This window comes from Drosophila arizonae, chromosome 4, assembly GCF_054131065.1.
Source record: "Drosophila arizonae isolate 15081-1271.41 chromosome 4, UAZ_ARI_1.0, whole genome shotgun sequence".
In the NCBI taxonomy this organism is placed as follows: domain Eukaryota; kingdom Metazoa; phylum Arthropoda; class Insecta; order Diptera; family Drosophilidae; genus Drosophila; species Drosophila arizonae.
In genome coordinates, this window is record NC_142924.1 from 6,439,346 (window position 1) to 6,461,839 (window position 22,494).

Here is a 22,494-nt window from a genome sequence, read left to right on the forward strand (position 1 = left end):
AATAACAAGAATTTCCATTTACAGGGTAGCTGATCCGCCGATTGATATAATTTCATTAAGTCAACAACAACAACAGCAACAACAAAGCAATTATTGTTGCTGCCACGCCCACTGTTCACGCCACGACCAAGTTTTTTGGCGTGACAAAAAAAAAAGAAACACCGAAAAAAGCAACAAAAATGTAAAAATAAATAATAATGAAAATGAAAATGGAAATGCATAACGCAGGGGTAGTGGAGTAGGGGTGGAGGATGGTTGTGGCGGGTATGAGGCGTGGCCTGGGAAAAACCCTGTTTGGAGACCGAGGCGAAGTGTCGAAAACTCATTAAAAACTTTTTTACAGCCCATTTGAAAGCAATTTGTAAATTACGCGAACCTAAGGCAAAACTCCATTAATTATTATTTATTATTATTATAATTATTTTTGATAAATTAAATGTTTGATTAAATTTAAGAAAGTATACAATTATTATATATGTATGCATAAATAATATATATATTATTTTTATTGTTTAAATCTGTCACCAAAATAAAATGCATTATATATTTTTTATATATAAGATCTTAGGCTAATTAAATTGGATCTAATTATGTTTCCTAAAAATAAATATTTTCTTTCATTTCTAAAAATACCCTTAATAATCTGCCAAACCCATACAACTCTCAATTTTTCAAACCACCCTCGCATAAATAGTTCTCTCTCTCTCTTTCGCTTCCTTATCTATTTATTAAAGCATTTAAGCTTTAACCCTCAAACTCGAACAACAAGCGAAATATTCGGCAATCATTTTGAGCCGACATTAAATCACATTTCCGCATTTTCACATTTTCCGGGGTCTAAGAAAAATTGTGTTAGCTGCCGCAGCCGCTGCCGTTGCCTTTCTGCTGGCACGCCTTCTCCCATGCCCTGCCCACTCTCTTAGCATACCTGCCGCTGCTGGCTCTGCCACTTAAATATTCAAAGCGAAAAGTTGTTCTACACCTCGGCTTTGGCTCGCTTTTTTGCTGCTATTATTCAGTTTTTTGAGCAAATTCCCACAGGATGCAGTTCAAAGCAGACGTCGCAAAGGCCTTGGAGCGGGTTAACTGTGGCATAATACATGCGGCAAGCACGTCAGTTGCTGTTTTTTCTGTTTTCTCCCATACAATGCGAGTGCAGTAAAAAAAAACCAAAAGATAAATTTAAATTTTTAAAATTTGCGCCACATAGCAGCAGGCCAGGGCTGCAGCGTAAGACCAGGCTAACCAGATAGCTAAAATAAACATTTTTTCTATTGCGCAGCCTAGCCAGACTGCTGAAAATACTAAAAATTGCAACAATCGATTGATAGATTGTTAGCATGAGTTTTACACCATGTGACCATATTGGCTAAAGTATCAAAATACCACAAAAATAAATTATCTGACGTTTGTATACAGTATATTTTGTTAAAAAGCATATAAGAGTAAGGAATTCTGGGTCGTAGCCGCTCGCTATTTTTGTGTGATTATCAAAATTTGGCAGCAATATATTTCGATTTAGTTGCTCTTTAATCGACTGGCATACGGTGTTGATGCGACACAAAAGCGACATTAGCGATACGCAAACGCAGGCGAAAGAAAAATATAACATTTAATAAAACACAAAAAATAATATAAAAATTTTTCCACACTTGGCTACACCGGATCGAAGAGAGTGCGAAAGAGTGAGAGAGAGCAAAGGCGAATTTCGAATGCGAAAGCGATTCGATTGGCAGAAACAAGACACAACGATTGCCGTAGTACATCGGCCACCGATTTTCTTTGCCGTTGGCTGTTGTAAGTTGTATTTCTACAGTAAAGGAATCTAATTCAGAAGCATTTGATAAGCACGGGCACGGTTAACAAGATGTTAATAAACCTAAAGGTGAAAACTTTAGATGCTCGCACACACGACTTCAGCATCGACAATGAGGTAAGTACGTGTATGAACGGGTGCGCGTGCATGTGTGTGTATGAGTTAGTGTGGAAGTCCATGCTTGTGTGTGTGCATTTTTGAGGTTGTGTGGTGTGAACGCTTTTCTTTGAATTACATTTTTCTTTTTATTCGTAGTTAACCATACGCCAGTTCAAGGACCAAATCGCAGAGAAGACCAACATTGCAGCCGAGAATCAGCGAATTATTTACCAGGGCCGCGTGTTGTCTGATGACAAACAGGTGAAGGAATACGGTGAGTCATGGCTAGTTTGCATTAGTAGTTGCAATCAACCTATTGACATATGACTGATCTCCGTTTTCTAGATGTCGATGGCAAAGTTCTGCATGTGGCCGAGCGCCCGCCCTTCTCGCAGCGCGGCGCCAATGCAACGAACAACGATGAACCGATGCGTGGCTTGAACCGCCTCCCCGGCAGACCAGCACCACGGAATCTGCGCAATGCGCCATATTTCAGGGCACTCGACGGCATGCTGGTGGGCACTATGGCCATACCCGTGAACAATGGACCACTGAATGCTGCGGGCGTAAGAATAAATGCTGTCGAGGCTACCTTAAATTCCTGTTGCTAATTATCGTATTCCTTTGCAGGCTCGCACACCTCCGAATCGCTTTCCCAACTCGTCGTCTTTCTGCATTAATCGCATCACTGTTGCCCAGCACATGATCGACTGTGCCAATAATATAGCTGCGTATCTGGAGAACCCCGAGATCGGGCTGAATAATCAATCATTAGATATACTACAGCGCGGGCATTGGACTATGGAATCAACGGTGGTCGAGGTGGGCGTGTCCTCCACCGATATGCCACGCAACAATAACATCATTGACATGGTACAGGACGCAGTCACCGCTGCATTGTCACGCAACACACCTGGTCGCAACTATACAGTGGTGCAGCTGCCCACTGTCTACACCAACGAGGAGGGCGACCAGCAGCCGCAGCCGCAGCCGCAGCAACAGCAACAACAATCGCAGCAGCAGCAACAACAGCCATCGGATCGTGCTGGAAGCAGCAGCAGCGATGGCGCCGCCAGCGTTGACACGAGCGAGGAGACTACAGCAGCAGCCGCTGTGATCATTGAGGATGTAATTGAGACAGATGATGAGGCAGCCGATGGGACTAACACTCCACCCGGTGAAGACGAGCGCTCCAACTCGCCGCAGGCAGAGGCAGCGGATCGAGGCGCAGCAGCCGGAACAGCAGCTGCTGGAGGAACGCAACCGAACGGCACTGGCAATGGTCCGCGCCGTCGAACACGTCCCGAGGTGCTGGCTCGAGTCTTTCAGCGCTATCGCACCGTCGAGCAACGTTTGGCGCCCTTCCTCGATCGCTACTACGAAATCCTGCAGCAAGATCCCAGCTTCGAGGAACAGGACACAGCGGGACGAGAGAATGCGCAGCGCATCTACGATCGTGTCTCCGAGGCCCTGCACTATCTGTCGCACGCCCAGCACGCCATCTCGGACTTGATGCTGGATCTGTCCCAGCCAGGTCCGCGTGTGCTCACCTGCCGGCCCATTCTCGTGGAGCAGAGCGGCTACATACGGTCCAATAATATCTTTACGCCCAATCTGGTGAGCGCTCCGCTTGCAGACCTCATTGCCCAGGTGCCGCCAGCGTCTGCAGTACCACAAGCCGCGCAACCAGCCTCTGCCTCTGCTGCATCTAATCCTCAACAACAGACTGTGGCTGGAACAGGCTCAGGCTCAGGTTCAGGCACAGGCACAGCTTCAGCGCAACCACAACGACCCGGGACTGATCAAGATGGAGTAGGTGAGTGTATATTCAATAAGGAGATATATATATATAGATCAGACGAAATATCCAAACAATAGATAGCAGGCGATATCAATTTCTTGTCCATTTCTTTAGATGATCAAGTGGAAAACTCCGTTGATGTCGAAGCAGCGCCTAGGCCAAGGCTAAGTCTCTATATGCCTGTGCCATTGCCTATGCACAGTAGGTTTTCATCGAATATAAATCTTTGTTACCAAAGAAGCAGAATCCGCTATCGAAAGCTGGCTTAAAGTTTGCAAGCTTTGCTTTATATTTTGATCTATTATATACTAATCCCGGACTCAAAGTTAAAGATTTGTCTTTAGAGTTCCAACTTGTTCCCTTCCTTTACTACCGCAAGATTAATCCAAAAGCTTGAAGCTGAAGCTTAAGAACTAATTATTCTACATATGTTCTTTAAGCATTCTTTTATAAAAGTTCATCTAGCTAAAAGCTTTGCTAGATCTCCTCTTAAGGTTAAACCAAAAGTTCAGCTTATACAAATGTCATAAAAGTTGCTCCATAAAAGCTTCCGGCTGATCCTAAAAGCTTATTGTCTTATGGTTGATTTGCTTGAAGTATTAGAATAGTTTCTTTTCTAAGAATCCATCAAGCTGGGAGATAAATAAAATATCTACCAAAACTTTTGTTGAAAAAACAGATTTTTGTACATATTCCTTAGAATTTACAATTTCATACTCTAATCCGAAATTTCGTTCCGTCAACAGATCCTCGAATGTCACGTCTTATTCAGGCTGTTTCTAATGCTACAAACGATGGGGAGCAGCGTCCACAGAACCCACAGGATGGGTTTAGCATGCAAGATATTGAGGAGGAGGATTATACAGATCCCGAGGAACGTAACCGAAGGGAAGATGAGTTAATAGCGGCAGGGATTGCTGATGCAGATGCTGCAGCCGCTGCCTTCGCTGGCCTAGCCAATCGAAATGACAACTTTGAGGATCCTGTGGATGAGCCCATGGTGGCGCCAGCTGGCACCAATGCAGCCGGCACACAATCTCGTGCAGATGCAGGTGAGTGTCCAGGGTATATGCCCATCCTCAAACAGTCAAAACAAAGGAAAATCAAGCCCTACGATTAATTCCTTGTCGATTTTCTAGATGAGCATGCCGAGCGTGCGGCTGAGCCTAATGAAGCACCCAGGCCAAGGTTTCGTCTCTATATGCCTGTCCCAATGCCAACGCCCAGTAGGTTTTCCTTCTCCCATTCAGCTCAGCCCAGCTTTTGTTCGGCTTTTATTAAACAGTTTTGCTACTGAATTGAAGCATATTTCATAATATGTTAGCTGTTTCCTTACTTAACAAAATAATATAGTATTTAAAGCTTTAACGCTTCAAGTGTTGATGCGTCGTATTTCTGTTGCTCCACATTAATTTGCTGGATTCATCCAAGCTCTGAAAAGCTCTGATAGCTTTTCTCTTTAACATAATAATATTTGACTGACTGAAAACAACTTCAACTGGCTTCAAGCCCGACCAAAGCTTTTATTGAGAGGAAGCTTTAAATTAAATACTTCAAAAGCGCATTCCAGCTTCAATATTGCGAACCTTCTCTGTTGTGTTATGATCCTAAATGCTTAAGCCTTAAGACCTTTTCTACAAACCAATTAATCTATCGGATCGAATCTTTACGTTTAGAAAGCTCTACATTATAAAGACCCTAGAAAAATCTATCCAGCAGATCCATAAGTTAATGCAAACTAATTTAAAGTTGTCACCGTTAATTGATTTTTGTTTAAGCTTACAGTTTAGCTTGTTGTGTGCTCATTTATCTTGTTTCTTGTCTCGCTTGCAGATCCTCAGATGCGAATGGCCCGTTTGATTCAGGCCGTGGTCAATAGCGCCACGAACGATGCGGATCTGCGTGTCGAATTCAATGTGCCCAATGTGATGTCCATAAATTTGCCGGTACATGTGATGACCGCTGCTGTGCATCCGCAAGCTCAGGGCCAGGCCCAGGCCCAGGCCCAGGGACAGGGTCAGGGTCAGGGTCAAGCTCAAGCTCAGGCACAGGGACGACCAGCAGCCGCCACCGACAGTGCCGGAGCTGGCGAAGCAAATGTAGCAGCTGCCGCAGCATCAGCTGGAGCTAATGCTGTTGCTGCTGCTGTTGCGGCTGCTGCTGCTGCTGCGGCTGCCGCATCCACATCGAGTGGCACGCGCAGCGGCGAGCAGCGCGCCAATACATTGCCCACAACGGCCACGCAGACGCGCTCGACGTCCCGACCACAGATTCAGATTGGCGGCAACAACAATTGGGCCGGACGCATTGCGCCCACCCATACGGCGTTCGATCGTTTCTTGCCCTGCAATAGCCATCATATTCGTGAGCCGGAGGTGCCAATGGTTCAACAGCAGCAACAACAGCAACAACAACAGCAAATCAACAACAACATCAGAAGCAGAAACAACAACATCAGTAGCAGAAACAACAACAACAACAATAACCACTTAAACAACTACCGAAGACCGACAAGTGATCAATCCGCTGAGGCTCTGGGTGAGTTGAAAATTTGAAGATTAACGAATATCTCTAAATTTTGATATGGGATTAATATGTATATATGTCAAATGATACATACTATATATACATAATCATCAAATCATATATGTATACATATGTAATCGCTGTAATGTCCCGAGCAGTGCACGGCTTCGCCTCGTCGCGCCATCGCCACGTGGCCGACTTGCTTTCCTCATCCTAACATATTCATCAGAGATGTAAACCGGGTTATGAATAGAGCAATAGAAGGAAAATAATTTCCCTTATTTCAGTTAACCTCAATGATTAATCATCAGATTTTTCAGAAAACATCCAGTATATTATATTATATTTAGTATATATTTAGATCAGAATTTCTAGATACATATACTTAGAATTGTATAACAGATCATTATAAATATCGCACTTGTTTTTTTGTTATTATAGTAGTATAGTATTATATAGTATAGTATAGCTACTCAGAAACATGCCAGAGCTTAAGGCCTGTCTTCTGAACATTTGGAAATTTTCATATAGTATACTTCTCTCCAGGACTAAAGTCGAATTCGAGTCTGAGCCTAGTGTCTGAATGTAGTTTTATGTTTGCCAAAGATCTATTCACTACTGGTAATGCTTATAGTAGGCAATTGGAATACTCCAATTTCTAAAAGTCGAAGGCAAGAGCTTAGGAGCTAATGCCTATGACTGGAGCCATAGACTCTACCTTTAGGTACACACACACATACAAACACACACAATGTTTTAGGCTTCCGGTTTGCATCTCTGACATTCTAATCTGCATTCTATCCGTGTCATCTCATCTCATAGTCAACGGTATTCGCTTGCCGCGTAGCTTCAGCAGCTCAAGCATCTCGCGTATCATGCCGCGTCGACGACCCACCATCATGCGCGAGAGCCGAAGCGGCAGCGCGCCGGGATTGACGACTATTGGTGGTGGTAGTGTTGGTGGTGCCAATCGTATTGGTGGCAATGGTGGTGGTGGCGGTGGTGGTGTTGCTGGTGGCGGTGGCGTGCACGCACCTGTCAGCTCGAGCTACTCAATGAGCCGCCGTCCCGTTGCACGCCAGCCGAACGGTCGGCCCGCGCAAAGAACCGTATCCAGACTTTTATCCACTATGCTTGACAATTTCCTGGTTACTAATATGAGAAATCATGCGCAAACAGCTTTGGGCGGCACAACAACGGGGCTAACTAATGCCACTTCGACCGCAGCAACCAACAATGGTGGCGCCGCAGCAGCCAATGCGACTCCAGTGGCCGCCTCAGCCTCAGCAGCAGCCGCAACCACAGTTGCAGCCCCGAGCTCCGACTCGGGCGCGGGTTCGGGTTCGGGCTCAGCTGCAGCCACAGCTGGCGACGCAGCTGTCAGCCGAGAGACTTGCAATCTGCGCGCCCAACTGCGCAGCTTTCTGCATCACAGCGTCTTCGAGGGCGCTTCGATAAATCCGGACACGATGCAGTTGGCTGTGGGCCGAGCTCTGGACTGGTTCGGCGACAATCTCGTGTTTCTGCGTCAGTACGAGCGGCCGGAGTACAATTCGCGGGACTCCGTGTGCAATACGCTGCGCCAGAGCCTGCAACGCATCATCAAGCTGTGCTACGGCAACACTTGCAGCAGCCACTTCGAGCATCAGCTAAAGCAAATCTGCGATCAGTTCCGGAAGCGTCTATACAGCGTGCTCTTCCTGTGCCTGGGCAGCGCCAATGCGGAGCTCTACTGGCGGCAGTTGATGCGACGGCTCAGCGTGCCGCTGCGTTTCAGTAAGTTAAGACTGGACCTTGATGCTTCAAGTAGACACTCATCTGAGATGACGCATCCTTTCAGATTTTCGCAATGAGGCCTTGCAGTTCTTGTGCATCTACATAGATCCCACAATTCCTGCAACGACGGACACCGCCGATGCTCAACAGTTCCTCGTGCTGCGCAATGCAGTGACAACGGGCCCAGATGCCGACGTAAGTCTGAGAATGAATTGCTGAGCAAGTTTTTCTATAAAGCACTAACTAATAGGATCCTTTTGTGTGGCCTCCGCTACTCGCCTTCCCCTCACATTCACAGCCGGCAGAACAATCGCTCGACACCGACGTTGAAATGGCCGACGTGGCCGGTGGCAGCAGCAACTCCACGGAGCAGGAGCTATCGTTGCCCGCGGTAACAGTCGGCTCAGAGCCTTGGCATAACAGTTTCCCTCATGACTGGCTGCCTGTGATAACTCGCGATCTGCAGACCCAAACAGAGGTGAGTGGAGGGGGGTAAAATCAAATGATGAGCAATAGCTAAAACAAGCTGTAAATTCATTTGCAGCAAAACCTACCACAACCACCCTACTCCGATGCTTATATATCGGGCATGTCTGCCAAGCGTCGCAAGATCATCCAGAACGAGAAGTCATCAAACGTGGAATGCCTAATTTCGAGCGGTGTGCAGCGTGCTCTCCAGAACTCCGGACTGGCTGGCACGAATGGTGGAGGTGCCGGCAACGTGAATCCCACTGTTAATCCTGATGTTGTGATCAATGCCATTGCCCATGATGCTGTGGTGCAGGCGTCCTACACGGAAGCTGTGCGCAACAGTGCACGCGAGCGCCTTAAGCAGGATATTGATTATAATCCAAGCAAATATCCGCAAATCACCAAGTTCACCGAGCAAAAGTAGGCAACGAGCTTGAATCGTGCTGTGGGCGTGGTCGTGGCCGTGAATGAAACGTGCTTAAGTGTGCTTTATATATGTAAATCTTACTTTAATATTGAACTACTATGTTTCATATTTAGTTAATTGGATAAGTTCTGAAGCCTGTGTTGGTCACACGAAGTGCGCGGCTGTGGATACTTCAAGACACACACATACAGATAAACATACACACACATATATATAGATACATATATATGTAGATATATACTATATAAAGCAGATATACATGCATACACACAATCAGATATGAGATACACACACACACACACACACGTAATTAACTGCAAGAAACTACACGAAATTAATGGTCAAAGATTTTAGGACAACTCTGCATAAAAAGAAAGCTAAATAAAATTACATACATACACAAAAATCAATTCTGTTCTCCATTATCGATCGATCGACAATATAGTTGATTGATCCAGTGGCGTCCCCGTGGCGAGTGACGCAGTGGCCAGGCGGCAGACAAAGCCGTGACGACAGCCAAATACCAAATTCCAGCCAAATATTTTGGCCGTAATTAAACAGCCAGGCCCCAATTGACGTGTTCTTTCGATTTAGGGCTATCAATTTTGGCACATGATCGTTTCCGTTGCGAATCAAACTGGAATTTTGCAGAATCTTCATCAATCTCTCGAGTGGAATTCACATTACAGCAACTATCAAAGAAATCGGCTAAAAAAAAAAAAATAAGAACAAAAAAAATAAATAAATAAATAATAATAATAATAAAAAACAGAGAGAAGAGCAGAAATATGTATAATTTCACTGCATGAGAAAGCGAAAGCGCGAAACACGAAAAATTTGTCACATTAAGAAATGTTGAAATATTTATGTGACATCAACACAAATATGAATAAATAATAATTCATAATTGTTGCTGTTGTGCGCTGTTGTTGATTTAGGCATGATTGAAATTTAAAAATAGCTCAGCTACGCAATCTGTGTATATTTTTAATACGATTTATCGATTACTTATAAATATTTAGTTAGTCTTCAGATATTTGCAATGTGGGCGTGTAACGGTCACACTAAAAATAACCGTCCATGTCGTGCGCTCATCATCCAAGATGATGGCAAAGACAGCGACAGAGATTGAGATTGAGTATGAGTTGAAGCTTCGCAGCGAATCACAAGAAAATTGCCAACAGCCATGATTAATTGCTGCAGGAGCTATAACAGAAGCACAGCACAGCAGCAGCAGCAGCAGTTGGGCGCAAGGGCGACAACGTATGAAAGCGAAGGGGGCGTCGCGGTGCGGGACGAGCTTGTGTGATGGGGCACATTGGCACGCGCATTGCAGCCGGCAGGAATTTCGTGCGGAATTCACCGCGACAGACGGCATTTTTAAGGGGGCTTTGGTTAATTATGTATGCGCTGTGCCCAGCCACAACTTCAAAATAAATTAAGACTGCGGACTTTGATGCATGGTGCATGCTGCTGCTGCTGGTGCTGCCCCTTGCTCTTCAGCTGACAGCGCACTCGTTTCAATGTGGCGCCTGCCAAGCAGCAACGAGGTGGCGCCACAGTTGCCACAGTAGCCAATTATTGTTGATTTATTTTTGCGAGTACGTTGAAAACTTTTGGTTGAGACGGCAGCGGTAATTAAATACCAAATTAAATACTTATTAAATACTAAGCGCAGCTTTATCGACAATCGATATCTAGCTCAAAATGGTTAACTATTCACCGTTATTGCAATGGATATTTTGAGAGATTGAGGGCAGCAGAAATACCCTGTAGAATGTGGGTGGATAAATTTAACTGCTAGAATTAGCACTTGAGAATCAATTAAAATTGATTATCAATTAAATTGGTTACTTACGTTAGCTTTAAATTTTAAACATGAAATAAATTTAAATTTATTTAAAAGATCAAAGAAAATATAGAGTTGGTATTTATTTATCAATCAAGTTTTATTAAGGGGTATGTGTATGCATAACGAAGCGTAGCTACCCTTGTATCTTTTACTCAGTCAATACTTTATGCATCTAGGGTATTCGATGGGTCTGCCAAATGTGTAGTATCTTCACGCATGATTATCATCGATGAGGCGGCACACGAACAACAACAAAATCATAACAAGCCGGCTCATTCAGGCGCTGTGCAGTTGAGAACGTCATAATTGAAAACATTACTCAAAAGATGCTCAGATAAAAGATGCTGTGCACAAATAAAACTGATTTTCAAAACGCATGTGGCAGCCGCTGGCATGTGTTTGTGTGTGTGTGCGTAAAGGACAATTTATCAGCAGTGCGTAAGAGTAGAAGCCAGCAACTACAACAACAACAGCCAGAGTTTGTAAACACATGATGTTGATAATGATGCCCCCATACATAGATATGTATGTGTATATGTATGTATATGCTTGGCATAGCATGGCCTGCTGCCTAGGTTCCTAAGAAACTCAACTTACAAACATGCCACATGTGGCAGCAACACCCATCTCAGTTGCTGCTGCTGGTGCTGCTCAAAGGGGGCAACACGAAAAAACATCACGCACCAAAAACAGACAACGGCGCCAGCTACTCAGATTGAGATTGAGGAGACAGGAATACATGTAATTGAGTGTTTGCTTGAACAATTACATAGCTTAACAGTCAGTGGCAGCAACAGAAGCAGCAGCAGCAGCAGCAACAACAACAACAACAACAGTAGCAACAGTGGCGTCAGCAGCAGCAACAGCAATTGCAATACTTTGTGGCCAAAAGAGAAAACTTTTGCATTTAAAAACGCGCTCAAAGTTCTCAAGGCAGCAACAACAACAACAATAACAACAATAGCAACAGCAGGCAGCAACCTCAACAACAACAGCTAAGACAGCAACAGCAACAGCAGCAGCATGCGCAGTCGCTGCTGCTGCTCGCGTCGCCGTCAACGCCGCTGCTAGCGACGCAGCCAACAAACGGATCCTCAGCGTTTCCATTATTTTTCCCAGTCGCAAACGGACCGTGTTGGGCTATAGACGTGAGCAACGGGCTCCAGAAAAAAGAAAAAAATACGTTGAGTGCTATAAAGAACAACATAATATACGAATACAAATACATATATATATTTTATATATATACAGCACATATATATAATAATAATAATACTATATAGAAATCGACTCCACGATTCACACTCACAATCTCGCTCAATACGCGCGGCTTAAAAAATATATAAATCAAAAAAATAAAAAAGTAAATAAAATATATAGACATCCATCCATCCACACACACATACACACACAGTTACAGAGTGCGAGAGAGAAATCAATATAGAGTGTGTTTGGGTGTGTGTGCAAGTGTGTGCGTGTGTGTGTTATTTTATTTTTTGTTTTGTTCATAGAAGATTAATACATAGATGTGCGTGTCAAGAGGTCAAACAAACGATTGAGCATTGCAGTCCACATTTGAAACACAGAACTCTCACATCTGGGTTCTTCTACTTTTTTTTTGGTTTTTGGTTTTTGACTTTTTGTCGCGTGAAATTCGATGCCGGCCACATAGTGAACGGGAAAAACGGTTCTAATAACGGTCCTCAAAAGTCGACAATATATCGAAAAATCGAGTGAACGTAAAATAGATACAAGAAGAGAAAAGAAAGGAAAAGAAAAACCGAATCCCAAGTATGGAAACTCCGGCACATATGTTCGCATCCGTATAACAAAACGTGAGAGAGACAGAGTTTTTTTCCCACCAAAAACATATTCGACTGCCTGCTCGCTCAGTCGCTAAACGCCTAGAGAAATCCTGTGAACTGTGAATCGAAAATCCAAATCGGAAAAATTTGAGAATCTCAAACACAAACGACAAATCAACAACAACAATATGGCTTCTGTGATGTACGCCGTATTCCATTTTGCAGCACTGCAATGCTCGGCCCGTCCGGAGATATCGCCGTGCACGTGCGAAATGGGCAAAGCCTTCAATCACGTCGAGCTCGCCTGCGAGAAACTCGAGTCCTTCAACGCTGTCGTCGACAGTCTGGCCAATAAGCTGAACTCCGATGTCAACATCGATCTGAAAATAACCCATTCGCAACTGGACGATCTGGAGATGAGATCGTTCAGAGATATGAACTTTAACATCTACAAGCTGCGTATGCAGTGGAACGGCCTAAGGTACGTGAAATTCTCCTCAAATGAATATCCGTATGGTTGTATAGAAACTTTGTTTGGAACAGATTAAGGCTCCAAATTGGGTTTGAGATAGTTTATAGAAACGATCTTTTGTGCATTTTAAGATATGCTTTAAGATTTATAGTTTAGAGTAATGGGACTGTTAACTGTTATTATGTATATATATATATATATATAGACCTAGAATTCTGGAGAAGGCATATGTTTCTCTGCGTTTCGATTTGTACGCTAGTTTACGATGAATCGATTCGAGCAATTTTCCTAAATACTAGTCATCCGATTGAGCTTGAGATCTTGCATTTATCTGCTCGGAATAACTGTACATAAAACTTTCTTTATACTTTCTTTTACAGACATCCGATATGTGTATTTTACAGTTCAAACTAGGTCTAAAGGTCTTAGATCTTAGCTCTTCTAACTATAAAGATAATATAAGAAGTATCTCTCAAGCCATTCATAATCTATCAATCCATCAAAGCTAGGCTACCAACAAAAGTTAGCACTTCCAAAGAAAAAATTAGAAACTGCTTTATTACTAAATATTACTCTAGGTAATTCCCATTTTCTACCGGTTCGATTGACAAGTCTCGCCGCCCGGGTATACCCCTAAAAAATTGTCGTTCATTCGAAGCCCCCCACGAAATTCAATTATCGGCTAAATTTCAAGGTCGCCAGTGTCTTTCTATCTGAGCAGCGTACAGAATTTTCCGTAGGCTGGCTATCAATTTAGGTTCCTTAAACCCAATCAAAAAAACAAAAAAACAGCAGAAGAAAAACAACAAAGCTACGAAAATACGAGTCCAATGTACTTAAGCATAATAAAAACAAGTAGAAGAAATATACGAAAAAAAGTAATAATAATGAGAAAATGCGCTTCACGTGTTTCGCGGTCAATTTCCTAGCTATCATAGACAGATATAGGTAGGTATATGCGTATATGTAGATCTGGGGGACTGAAGCAAGCATAATTAGCTGCACTTCAATTGAGGCTCAATTGGGTAGACCTGGTTCTGGGATCTAATTATGACCTGGCCGAAGTAAATGATTTAATTTTTCAATTAGAAACTAGCCGAGCTACTCTGGGATCTCCACATCTATGCAATTGAGACAAATTACGGCTAGTTTCGAGCTGGTTGCGACACGCGTTTCAAACTCAAGACTCAAGATTAGATCCTCAACAGACTAGACTAGAGCCAAACAAACTTTTAGCTTCGTGCTTCGATTGTTGATACTTGAATGGCTGCGACCGAGTGGCGTTATCAATTTCTGTTTCTATATAAACTCACACATACAGATAGACATATATATATATACACACGGGTATATATAGTAAATCCCCAGAGACATCCGACGTATACTTAATGCGTATGCAAAACTGATAATTGCAATTGGATTCGATTCTGGTTTGAAAGCGAACGAGCGAGCTGCACGTTTTCTCCGCTCACTCGAAGACTCTGAATGAATTTCAATTTTAAACAAAACACACACACACGCACATTAACAGTATTAATAGCAAATATAAATAACCATATCAGAATGTATATGTATATAAGTAATATTATATTCAGGCCTATTTCATAAGCGGGGTTCATTGATATTTGACTCCTGCGCCTAATGAGCTGCCAATTCAATTAAAAACAATCAAATAAACATACCGATACAGTGCAATACATATAGTATATAGAATTTCTGCACACTTCTGTGCATAGAAATCGATTAACTGCCAAGTTCTGGATGGGTTATACAATTGGCTGACTTTTGCTTTATCAGCGGGCAGCATCATTTGTCAAACGTCATCTTTCCATCAAATGCAATTTGTATGTAAAAAAAAAAAAAAAAAAAAACTTGAAAAATGATTTAATTACTAGAACCTAATCGAATCAGTGCCATATAATACATACATATTATGTACACTTGAAAAAAATGCGATTATTTTTTTTTAGAAAAAATCAAAATATGACTCAACGATTTTTATTATAGTGAAATTTTTATATTAATTTCAAGCATCTTTTTTAAGTTTTTAAAAATAAACATAACAAATTTTCACGTCAAAATCTGAATGGAAAATTCTGAAAAAACTATCTTTAAAATAAATTTCTTTTCTTAGAAATTTGTCAATTTTTTTGTCTATAATATTGCCATCATTTCCATAGAAATATTTAATAAACTAATGCTTAAATAATTTCCTAATTAAAGTTGTCTACAACTCCTCCCAGTACTTCTCTCAGTGTAGCGCATATGCAACGCCGATTCGGTTCGATGCCATGCGACTTGGGTCTCCAGCGCGTGCTGCCTGAAAAGTGTTTTTTCAGTTTCTTTCTTTTTTTTTACATTGATGTCAATTTAATATAATTGACCTATTGCCTTAATATCGCGCTCCGACCAAATCATTCCAGGCCAGGCCACACATCACACAGCCAGGAAAAACACATGTGCTGCAAGTGAGTGTGCCTGTTGTATGTGTGTGTCTGATATGTTTCTGAATCGCTTGAGCAACGCGTGGCAATCCGCTGTGATTCGCGTGGTCAACGAAATCCGTTTGAAATCTTTTAACATTGACGTGCCTAACCCAGGGTTGCAAGAGGGGTGCTTTGGTAGGTGCGAACTGGTTGAATTTATATAGGAAAATATTACTATTTATTAAATTTGTTGAAAGTCTTATTAAATTTCGAAAATTCTATAATTCCAACTTTAAATTTACTTTGGATATTTCTTTAGTATTTTCTATTTTCTTTGAACCTATTTTACTCATTCTTCACTTCTAAATGTTTGTATATAAAAACATTTTTAGCTCCTTGAAACTGAAACTTCATAGTTTTCAAAGTAAATTGAAACACAAACAGAAAGCTTAAATCTAGCAACATGCATATGTATATTTGTTTAATCTTATACAGATACGTATATCCCATATTTATAGTTCTTCATATTTCTATATAATTGTTATATCACATATTCACTTATTATATTTCCATTATTAATTATTTCTATATATCATTAATTAGAAATCTCACCGGCCTTAAGCAATTTCTCAAAATTGAGTCAAAATTCTAATATTCAGATTATTTTCCTGTCTTAGACCTTTACCCAGAGCTCTCTATAAAAACATATGGAATCATATTATATATACGTATACACACACAGTTACATATATACAATTCTATTTGGCTGTGATAAGAGCAGCTGTTTTAATGGACTTGGGCTCGTCATAAGTTTATGACTGGCGCCAACTTGATAGATAATGTGATTTTAACGATCGCTTTAACGATCCTCCACTGATCAAATTGTTGAAAAATGCTGTCAACAATTTCTGTTCTGTTTCTTTTGGGGGATTTCTAATGAAATTAGAGAATATGAAACTATAGAAGAGAGAAGATTCTGCTTCTGAGAGACTGAAATGTGCTGAGCTTGGATGGTTGGATCGATTGATGCATCGATCACTTTTGTTTTGATTTGTTTTGTTTTTTCTCAGGCTGATAAGAGCTGAAGAGCCATGCGTTATGGCAATGTCTAGCGAAGTCATATAAATACATCTCTCCACACATATGTATATATACTTCTGATTATACAGTTGAGGAGTAGTTGCAGCCCTGACAAAAGTGCGAAAAAGTGTTGAGTACGATAGCTACATAATTTATTATGGAATATTCCGAGAACAAAACGTTTTCAGTGATAACGCAACAACTACTTCGAATCGAGTGTATATGTATATGGTATATGTATATAGTATATATGTACATAAATATGTTTTGCTTTAAGAAGGTAAACAATCAACAAGAAAGTTTACACTAAACTTGGTTTATTATTTAGCTGAAAAAGAGAGAGAGAAAGACAAAAACAATCAGAGGGAGAGAGGCCTAATGAATACTTGGAAATGGAATGTTCCGTTGTTTCTGTTATTGTTATTTGTAATTGTTATTATTATTATATTTTTTTTTTGTCTGCTTGGGGTCAGTTTTGTGCAAAAGAGCGAGCAGGCCATAATAAAAGAGTAAACGAGAAAGAGAGAGAAAGAGAGAAAGAGCGAGTGAGCGGGTTCCCAATTGAATTTTATTATTACGTTCAATCAATGATCAAGAGGCCAGCTTAGGTCGTGTGACAATTAAATGACTGACGTTAAGGAATTGTCCATATACATATGTATATATATACTACAAACATACATGCATACATGCCATATGTACATATATCTCACTCGATATATAGCTGCTTATGTATCTGCCTGATACGCGCTCAAGTTCAACGAGCGAACGCTGCCTTTTGCTCATTATAGATACAATACTCGTATCTATTGCAGTCGGCTGGTTGGGCTAGGCTAGGCTGACTGCATCATCATCATCGTCATCCTTGCCCGTTTTTTTTCCACATTACATAATCAACTGCCGGACAGGCGAGCTCGCAATCAATCAAGATCAAGTGTCTCGAGATCTAAAAATAGGTGCCTGCCAATCAGTGGCAGGCTCTTTGGCTGCTGCCAATAACGGCGCCAAGGATGTCCACTGGCTGCCATCAAGCAATTTGCACGCCATCCAGATAGTCAGCTAGAAGTGGCAGCAGCAACAGTAGCCGCAGCAGCAGCCAGTTCCCAGCCCAGTTCCCATCATGAATAATGCGACCATTTGGCGCCCCGACGGCGACAACTTAATAGCCGCCTGCAGTCATCGATAAAGATATACAAACACGCATCGAAAGCGGGGCAGATGGGGCAGGGAGGTTGGCAGACACGCATTCAGCCACAGGTATTCATATGATATATCGAGTTTAGGCTCTTTGATAAGCTGTGTCAGCGAAATATGAAGAGAATAAATTGCGGGTGCAGCAGATGATACACATTAATCCATTAAATTAGATATATTGGAGGATACATAGATGCAGATAGAGATATAGATACAGATACAGATACAGATACAGATACAGATACAGATACAGATACAGATACAGATACAGATACAGATACAGATACAGATACAGATACAGATACAGATACAGATACAGATACAGATACAGATACAGATACAGATACAGATACAGATACAGATACAGATACAGATACAGATACAGATACAGATACAGATACAGATACAGATACAGATACAGATACAGATACAGATACAGATACAGATACATAGATACAGATACATAGATACAGATACATAGATACAGATACATAGATACAGATACATAGATACAGATACAGATACAGATACAGATACAGATACAGATACAGATACAGATACAGTTACAGATACAGATACAGATACAGATACAAATACATAGATACAGATACAGATACAGATACATAGATACAGATACATAGATACAGATACATAGATACAGATACATAGATACAAATACATAGATACAGATACATATATACAAATACATAGATACAGATACATAGATACAGATACATAGATACAGATACATGTATACAAATACATAGATACAGATACATAGATACAGATACATATTGCAGATATATAGATACAGATACATAGATACAGATACATAGCTACAGATACATAGATACATAGATACAGATACATAGTTACAGATACAGATACATAGATACATAGATACAGATACATAGATACAGATACATAGATACAGATATATAGATACAGATACATAGATACATAGATACAGATACATAGATACGGATACATAGATACAGATACATAGATACAGATACATAGATACATAGATACAGATATATAGATACATAGATACAGATACATAGATACATAGATACAGATACATTGATACAGATCTGTCACGTTTTCAGCTCGTGTCACTCCCACATGTGCGCCAAAAAGTATGCAGTATAGGAATTAAAAGACATTTAATATCCAAAGTTTTTCCTCCACTCAAATTGTTCCTTGCTGCTGTTCAAGTATTATACGCTGCAGGTATGCTTCTGCTAGCAAAGTGAATACTCCCCGCTTGCAACTCAAGATCAGCTTTAAAAGATAATTCAATTTTGTGATTGCGCCCAATGGCTAAAGTAGGTCTGCTACGTTGTTATTCTAACAATTTCGCATATTGAAATGGCATTAACGTATATATTCTATTTTTTGTGCTGCTTGTGGCTATTTATAGATCGCTGCCAGAGCTGCCATTTCGCGGGTTATCGAATGTCACCTACTTAAGCGTCGCCGACAACGAACTCGACGAGATTCCGAAGCACGTCTTGAATCACATGCCGCTGCTGCAGACCTTCGACATCAGCCGCTGCAACATACGAGTCGTGCAGCAGGACGACCTGAAAGGCATACAAAAGATCACGAATTTGATATTGCCCAGCAATAATATAACTCGACTGGATCGTGGCGCCTTTCCGCTCAGCTTGCTCATCCTGCATTTGGGTCGAAATCAACTGGAATCGCTAAATGGATCGCTGGCCGAATTAACCAATCTCCATTCACTGTTTATCAATGCGAACAATATCAGTGACCTCGATAAGGAGCTGCCGGATGGAAGTAAGCTGCGTCTCCTCATGGCCCACAATAATCGACTGGAGCATCTGCCCGCTAATATGGCCACCATGGACGACCTGGAGATCATTCATTTGCATTTCAATCGCTTGCGATCGTTCGATCGTGTGCTGAGGAATGCCCAGCATTTGACCGAGCTGCTCGCGAATAACAATGAGCTGGAGTACTTGGCCCAGGATGAGTTCCAGTCGTGCCGGCAGCTGGACACCCTGAATCTGGCCTGCAATCATATTCGCTCGCTAAATTTCTCGCTGCATCCGATGGTAAAGCTGACGAGGGGCAACTTCTCGTTCAACGACATTGAGGAGTTCTCCATGGAGGAGCTGCATGGCATGCGCTCCCTGAGGGTGCTGGATCTGTCCTACAATCGCATTCAGCGTCTGCTGCCCGCCCACAAGCACAGCCCCGAGCTGGCTCTAATCGATCTTCGCCTGGATCACAATCAAATTGTTACTCTGGACTCGGCATTGGCGGGCCTCAGTCATCTGCGCATCCTTAGCCTGCCGGAGAATCGTATCGAATATCTACAACCCGGAGACTTGAATGGCATGAATCGACTGGAGATACTCGACTTGACCGCCAATCAATTGGTCGAACTGAAGCAGCTGGAAACGGTAAGCATTTGATAGATTCATTGAAGATAAGATTATGCTTAACTTCTCTTTTACTTTTTGCAGACTCTGCTGCCCAGTTTAAAGATCCTGAAGGTGGCTTATAACAACATCACGAAGCTGGAGCACGACTTTTACGGCCTGCCCATGCTCTGCCAGGTTAACCTGACCAACAATCAAATCTCGAGCATATCTAGTGAGCTCGTCACCAACACGCGCTGCAAGAATCACAATGTTCCTGGCAAACTGGAGATGTTTTTAGATGGTGAGTGAATAGATGGAGAGGGAGAGATAGGTAGAAAGGGAGAGGAAGAAAAAAAGAAAAAGAAAAGGAAGAAATACTGAGGGGAACTCTGAGAAAAAGAGACAGGAAAAACCACGAAAAAAAAGAAAAAGAAGATGAATATCTCTCTCAATTTATCATCATTTTAGTGCAGCTATCCGTAAATCAATCTTTTCCTTCTATAGTCACTAATTGTCTGCCTATAAATCGAATCAATTCTCAGGCTAAAAATAAGATGGAGCTCTATAATACTAGTTCTCAAATTATATCTACATGCTCTCCCTTAGACAATCCCATCATGTGCGATGTGCGCCTGAACGAGCTGTGCCGTCTGATGATCGCGCAGGATGCGCGCATACGTGGCCGATCGCAGTGCTTCGAGAATGATCAGGAGGTGTGCACGGTGCTGCCGATGCTCTACAATTACGATTTGCCGCTGCTGGTGACTAAGCTGAAGATTGTCGATGCTGAGGATGCGAAGCCGCTGGTCCAGATGCTGGTACCGTCGCCCATCTTGATCAAGAACAACGACGAGCTGTTGCCGCCGATAATTGCGACACTCGGACAGCCGCTGATCAATCCGGTTATCATAGCTGCACCGCCGGCAGTGGCACCCACATTGCTGCTGGCCGCAGCCGCAACCACGCCGCCGCCAGTGCTCGGGGAAGCGAATACAACTAACCCAACAACAACAACAACATCGTCAACAACTTCGGCAGCAACAACAACAACAACGACAACGAATCCACCCACAGTTGGTGCAGCCACGACACCCACTCCGGCAAATCCGATGGATGTGGTGACCACCACAGCGCCAACCACCACAAGCACCAGCACCACAACGCCGCAACCGAATGATACGCTGCCCGTGGTCCTGGACATCGAGGAGCCCAATCAGATGAAGCCATCGCAGATGAATGCCACAGACGAGGCTGTCGAGCTGCCGCCAGAGCCGATGCCCAATCCGGTCGAGCAGGCCGAGGCCGATACGGTGGCCAAGACAGAGTATGAGACGGTCGAGTATATACCGAATGTGGTGTTGGTCCCCACGCCGGTGCCAGCGAGCAAATCGAATCTGCTCGACGAGGACGCCGACTCGCAGTCCAATTCGGTGCACGAGGAGTATCCGTCGGTGCTGCTCGGCGATGTGGAGCATGCGGCACAGAATCTCCAAATACCCGAAGAGCCGCCGGAGCAGTGAGGAGTCGCTATGGGGAGAAGAAGAAGCAGAGAAAAAAATAACTAAAACTAAAAAAAAAAAACACACACATACACATCACAAGATTTATTTAACTGTAAAGGCGCAGGCAGGCGTAGGCGAGTAGGAGTAGCGTGCTTTTTTGGGGGGCGTGGCAAGCAACGAAACTTTTTTGAATTGTACGTCTTAAGTTAATCTAAGTTTAAACGCGAAATCGAATCGAACAAATAATGTCAAAGCAGAGAGAAATTTCACAAAAAAAAAACAAAAAAAGAAGCAGCAAAATATTTTCAAGCGGATCCGGACCCGAACAGACGCACGGACGAACGATACTTTGGACCGGCTTTAAGTTATAAGTTGATTGCTGGGCGGGTGGGCACATAATTTGGGGGTGGGTGCAGCTTGTCTGGCCAGTAGGAAAGCAGGAGAAGAGCGAATATAAATATTTAAATAACTGTATACACCATATACATACGTTGAAAAGTTTTACAAGTAGGTACTTAGAGTTAAAAAAAAAAAAAAACACATACAGAAAAAGAGGAACAACAAAATAAAAATAAAATAAATAAGAAAAAAGTTAATGTTCAAACAAAAGGAAAACAAACAAAACACATACACTCACACACACACACAGCAGTAGCAACGCACATAAAAACACAGAATGAAATTATATATTGTTATCAGTTGGTTAACAAATGAATTTAGTTTGTAGCGCGTAATTATATAAACGAAAATGAAAATGGTATTCTAAATAAAGTCGTAAAGAAAAATAATTGTTTCAATATTGCATTCATGCCAAAGTCGAACATAAAATTTTTCAAATGCTCGCGCCATAAAGC

At 42.1% G+C, this 22,494-nt stretch overlaps 2 protein-coding genes and 1 long non-coding RNA gene across 7 annotated transcripts; 2 read left to right on the forward strand and 1 right to left on the reverse strand.

Moving 5' to 3' along the window:
• The first annotated feature begins 1,257 nt into the window (after window positions 1–1,257).
• LOC108613950 (uncharacterized) lies at window positions 1,258–9,322 on the forward strand. 5 transcript variants are annotated; one of them, XM_018007765.2, is made up of 12 exons: window positions 1,258–1,933; window positions 2,072–2,189; window positions 2,261–2,481; window positions 2,546–3,731; window positions 3,831–3,917; window positions 4,463–4,768; window positions 4,856–4,942; window positions 5,550–6,254; window positions 7,065–8,018; window positions 8,083–8,213; window positions 8,269–8,496; window positions 8,563–9,322. In XM_018007765.2, exons 1-12 carry the CDS (start codon window positions 1,868–1,870, stop codon window positions 8,911–8,913), a joined length of 4,440 nt encoding a protein of 1,479 aa, XP_017863254.1. In that variant the 5' UTR covers window positions 1,258–1,867; the 3' UTR covers window positions 8,914–9,322. The 5 variants fall into 5 exon arrangements, with proteins under 5 accessions (XP_017863254.1, XP_017863258.1, XP_089324953.1 ...); XM_018007769.2 differs by having other exon boundaries at window positions 1,261–1,933; window positions 7,422–8,018; XM_089468827.1 differs by having other exon boundaries at window positions 1,262–1,933; window positions 7,422–8,018; window positions 8,317–8,496.
• Window positions 8,683–14,876, reverse strand: LOC149269048 (uncharacterized). The gene is made up of 2 exons (XR_016270073.1): window positions 14,728–14,876; window positions 8,683–9,624 (listed from the first exon to the last, which is right to left on the reverse strand). It is a non-coding gene; the product is annotated as an uncharacterized LOC149269048 (long non-coding RNA).
• Window positions 10,996–22,428, forward strand: ltl (leucine-rich repeat-containing larval translucida). The gene is made up of 4 exons (XM_018007777.2): window positions 10,996–13,054; window positions 19,169–20,177; window positions 20,241–20,439; window positions 20,745–22,428. The coding sequence occupies exons 1-4, from the start codon at window positions 12,762–12,764 to the stop codon at window positions 21,656–21,658; spliced, it is 2,415 nt and encodes an 804-aa protein (XP_017863266.1). The 5' UTR covers window positions 10,996–12,761; the 3' UTR covers window positions 21,659–22,428.
• Window positions 22,429–22,494: the final 66 nt, after the last annotated feature.

Excerpts from the sequence above, each read along its gene's own strand:
- LOC108613950 (XM_018007765.2), top strand. The coding sequence starts at position 1,868 with ATGTTAATAAACCTAAAGGTGAAAACTTTAGATGCTCGCACACACGAC. Across the intron at positions 4,769-4,855 it reads ACAATCTCGTGCAGATGCAG|ATGAGCATGCCGAGCGTGCG; the intron begins GTGAGTGTCCAG and ends TCGATTTTCTAG. Across the intron at positions 8,497-8,562 it reads ATCTGCAGACCCAAACAGAG|CAAAACCTACCACAACCACC; the intron begins GTGAGTGGAGGG and ends ATTCATTTGCAG.
- ltl (XM_018007777.2), top strand. The coding sequence starts at position 12,762 with ATGGCTTCTGTGATGTACGCCGTATTCCATTTTGCAGCACTGCAATGC. Across the intron at positions 13,055-19,168 it reads ATGCAGTGGAACGGCCTAAG|ATCGCTGCCAGAGCTGCCAT; the intron begins GTACGTGAAATT and ends GGCTATTTATAG. Across the intron at positions 20,440-20,744 it reads ACTGGAGATGTTTTTAGATG|ACAATCCCATCATGTGCGAT; the intron begins GTGAGTGAATAG and ends GCTCTCCCTTAG.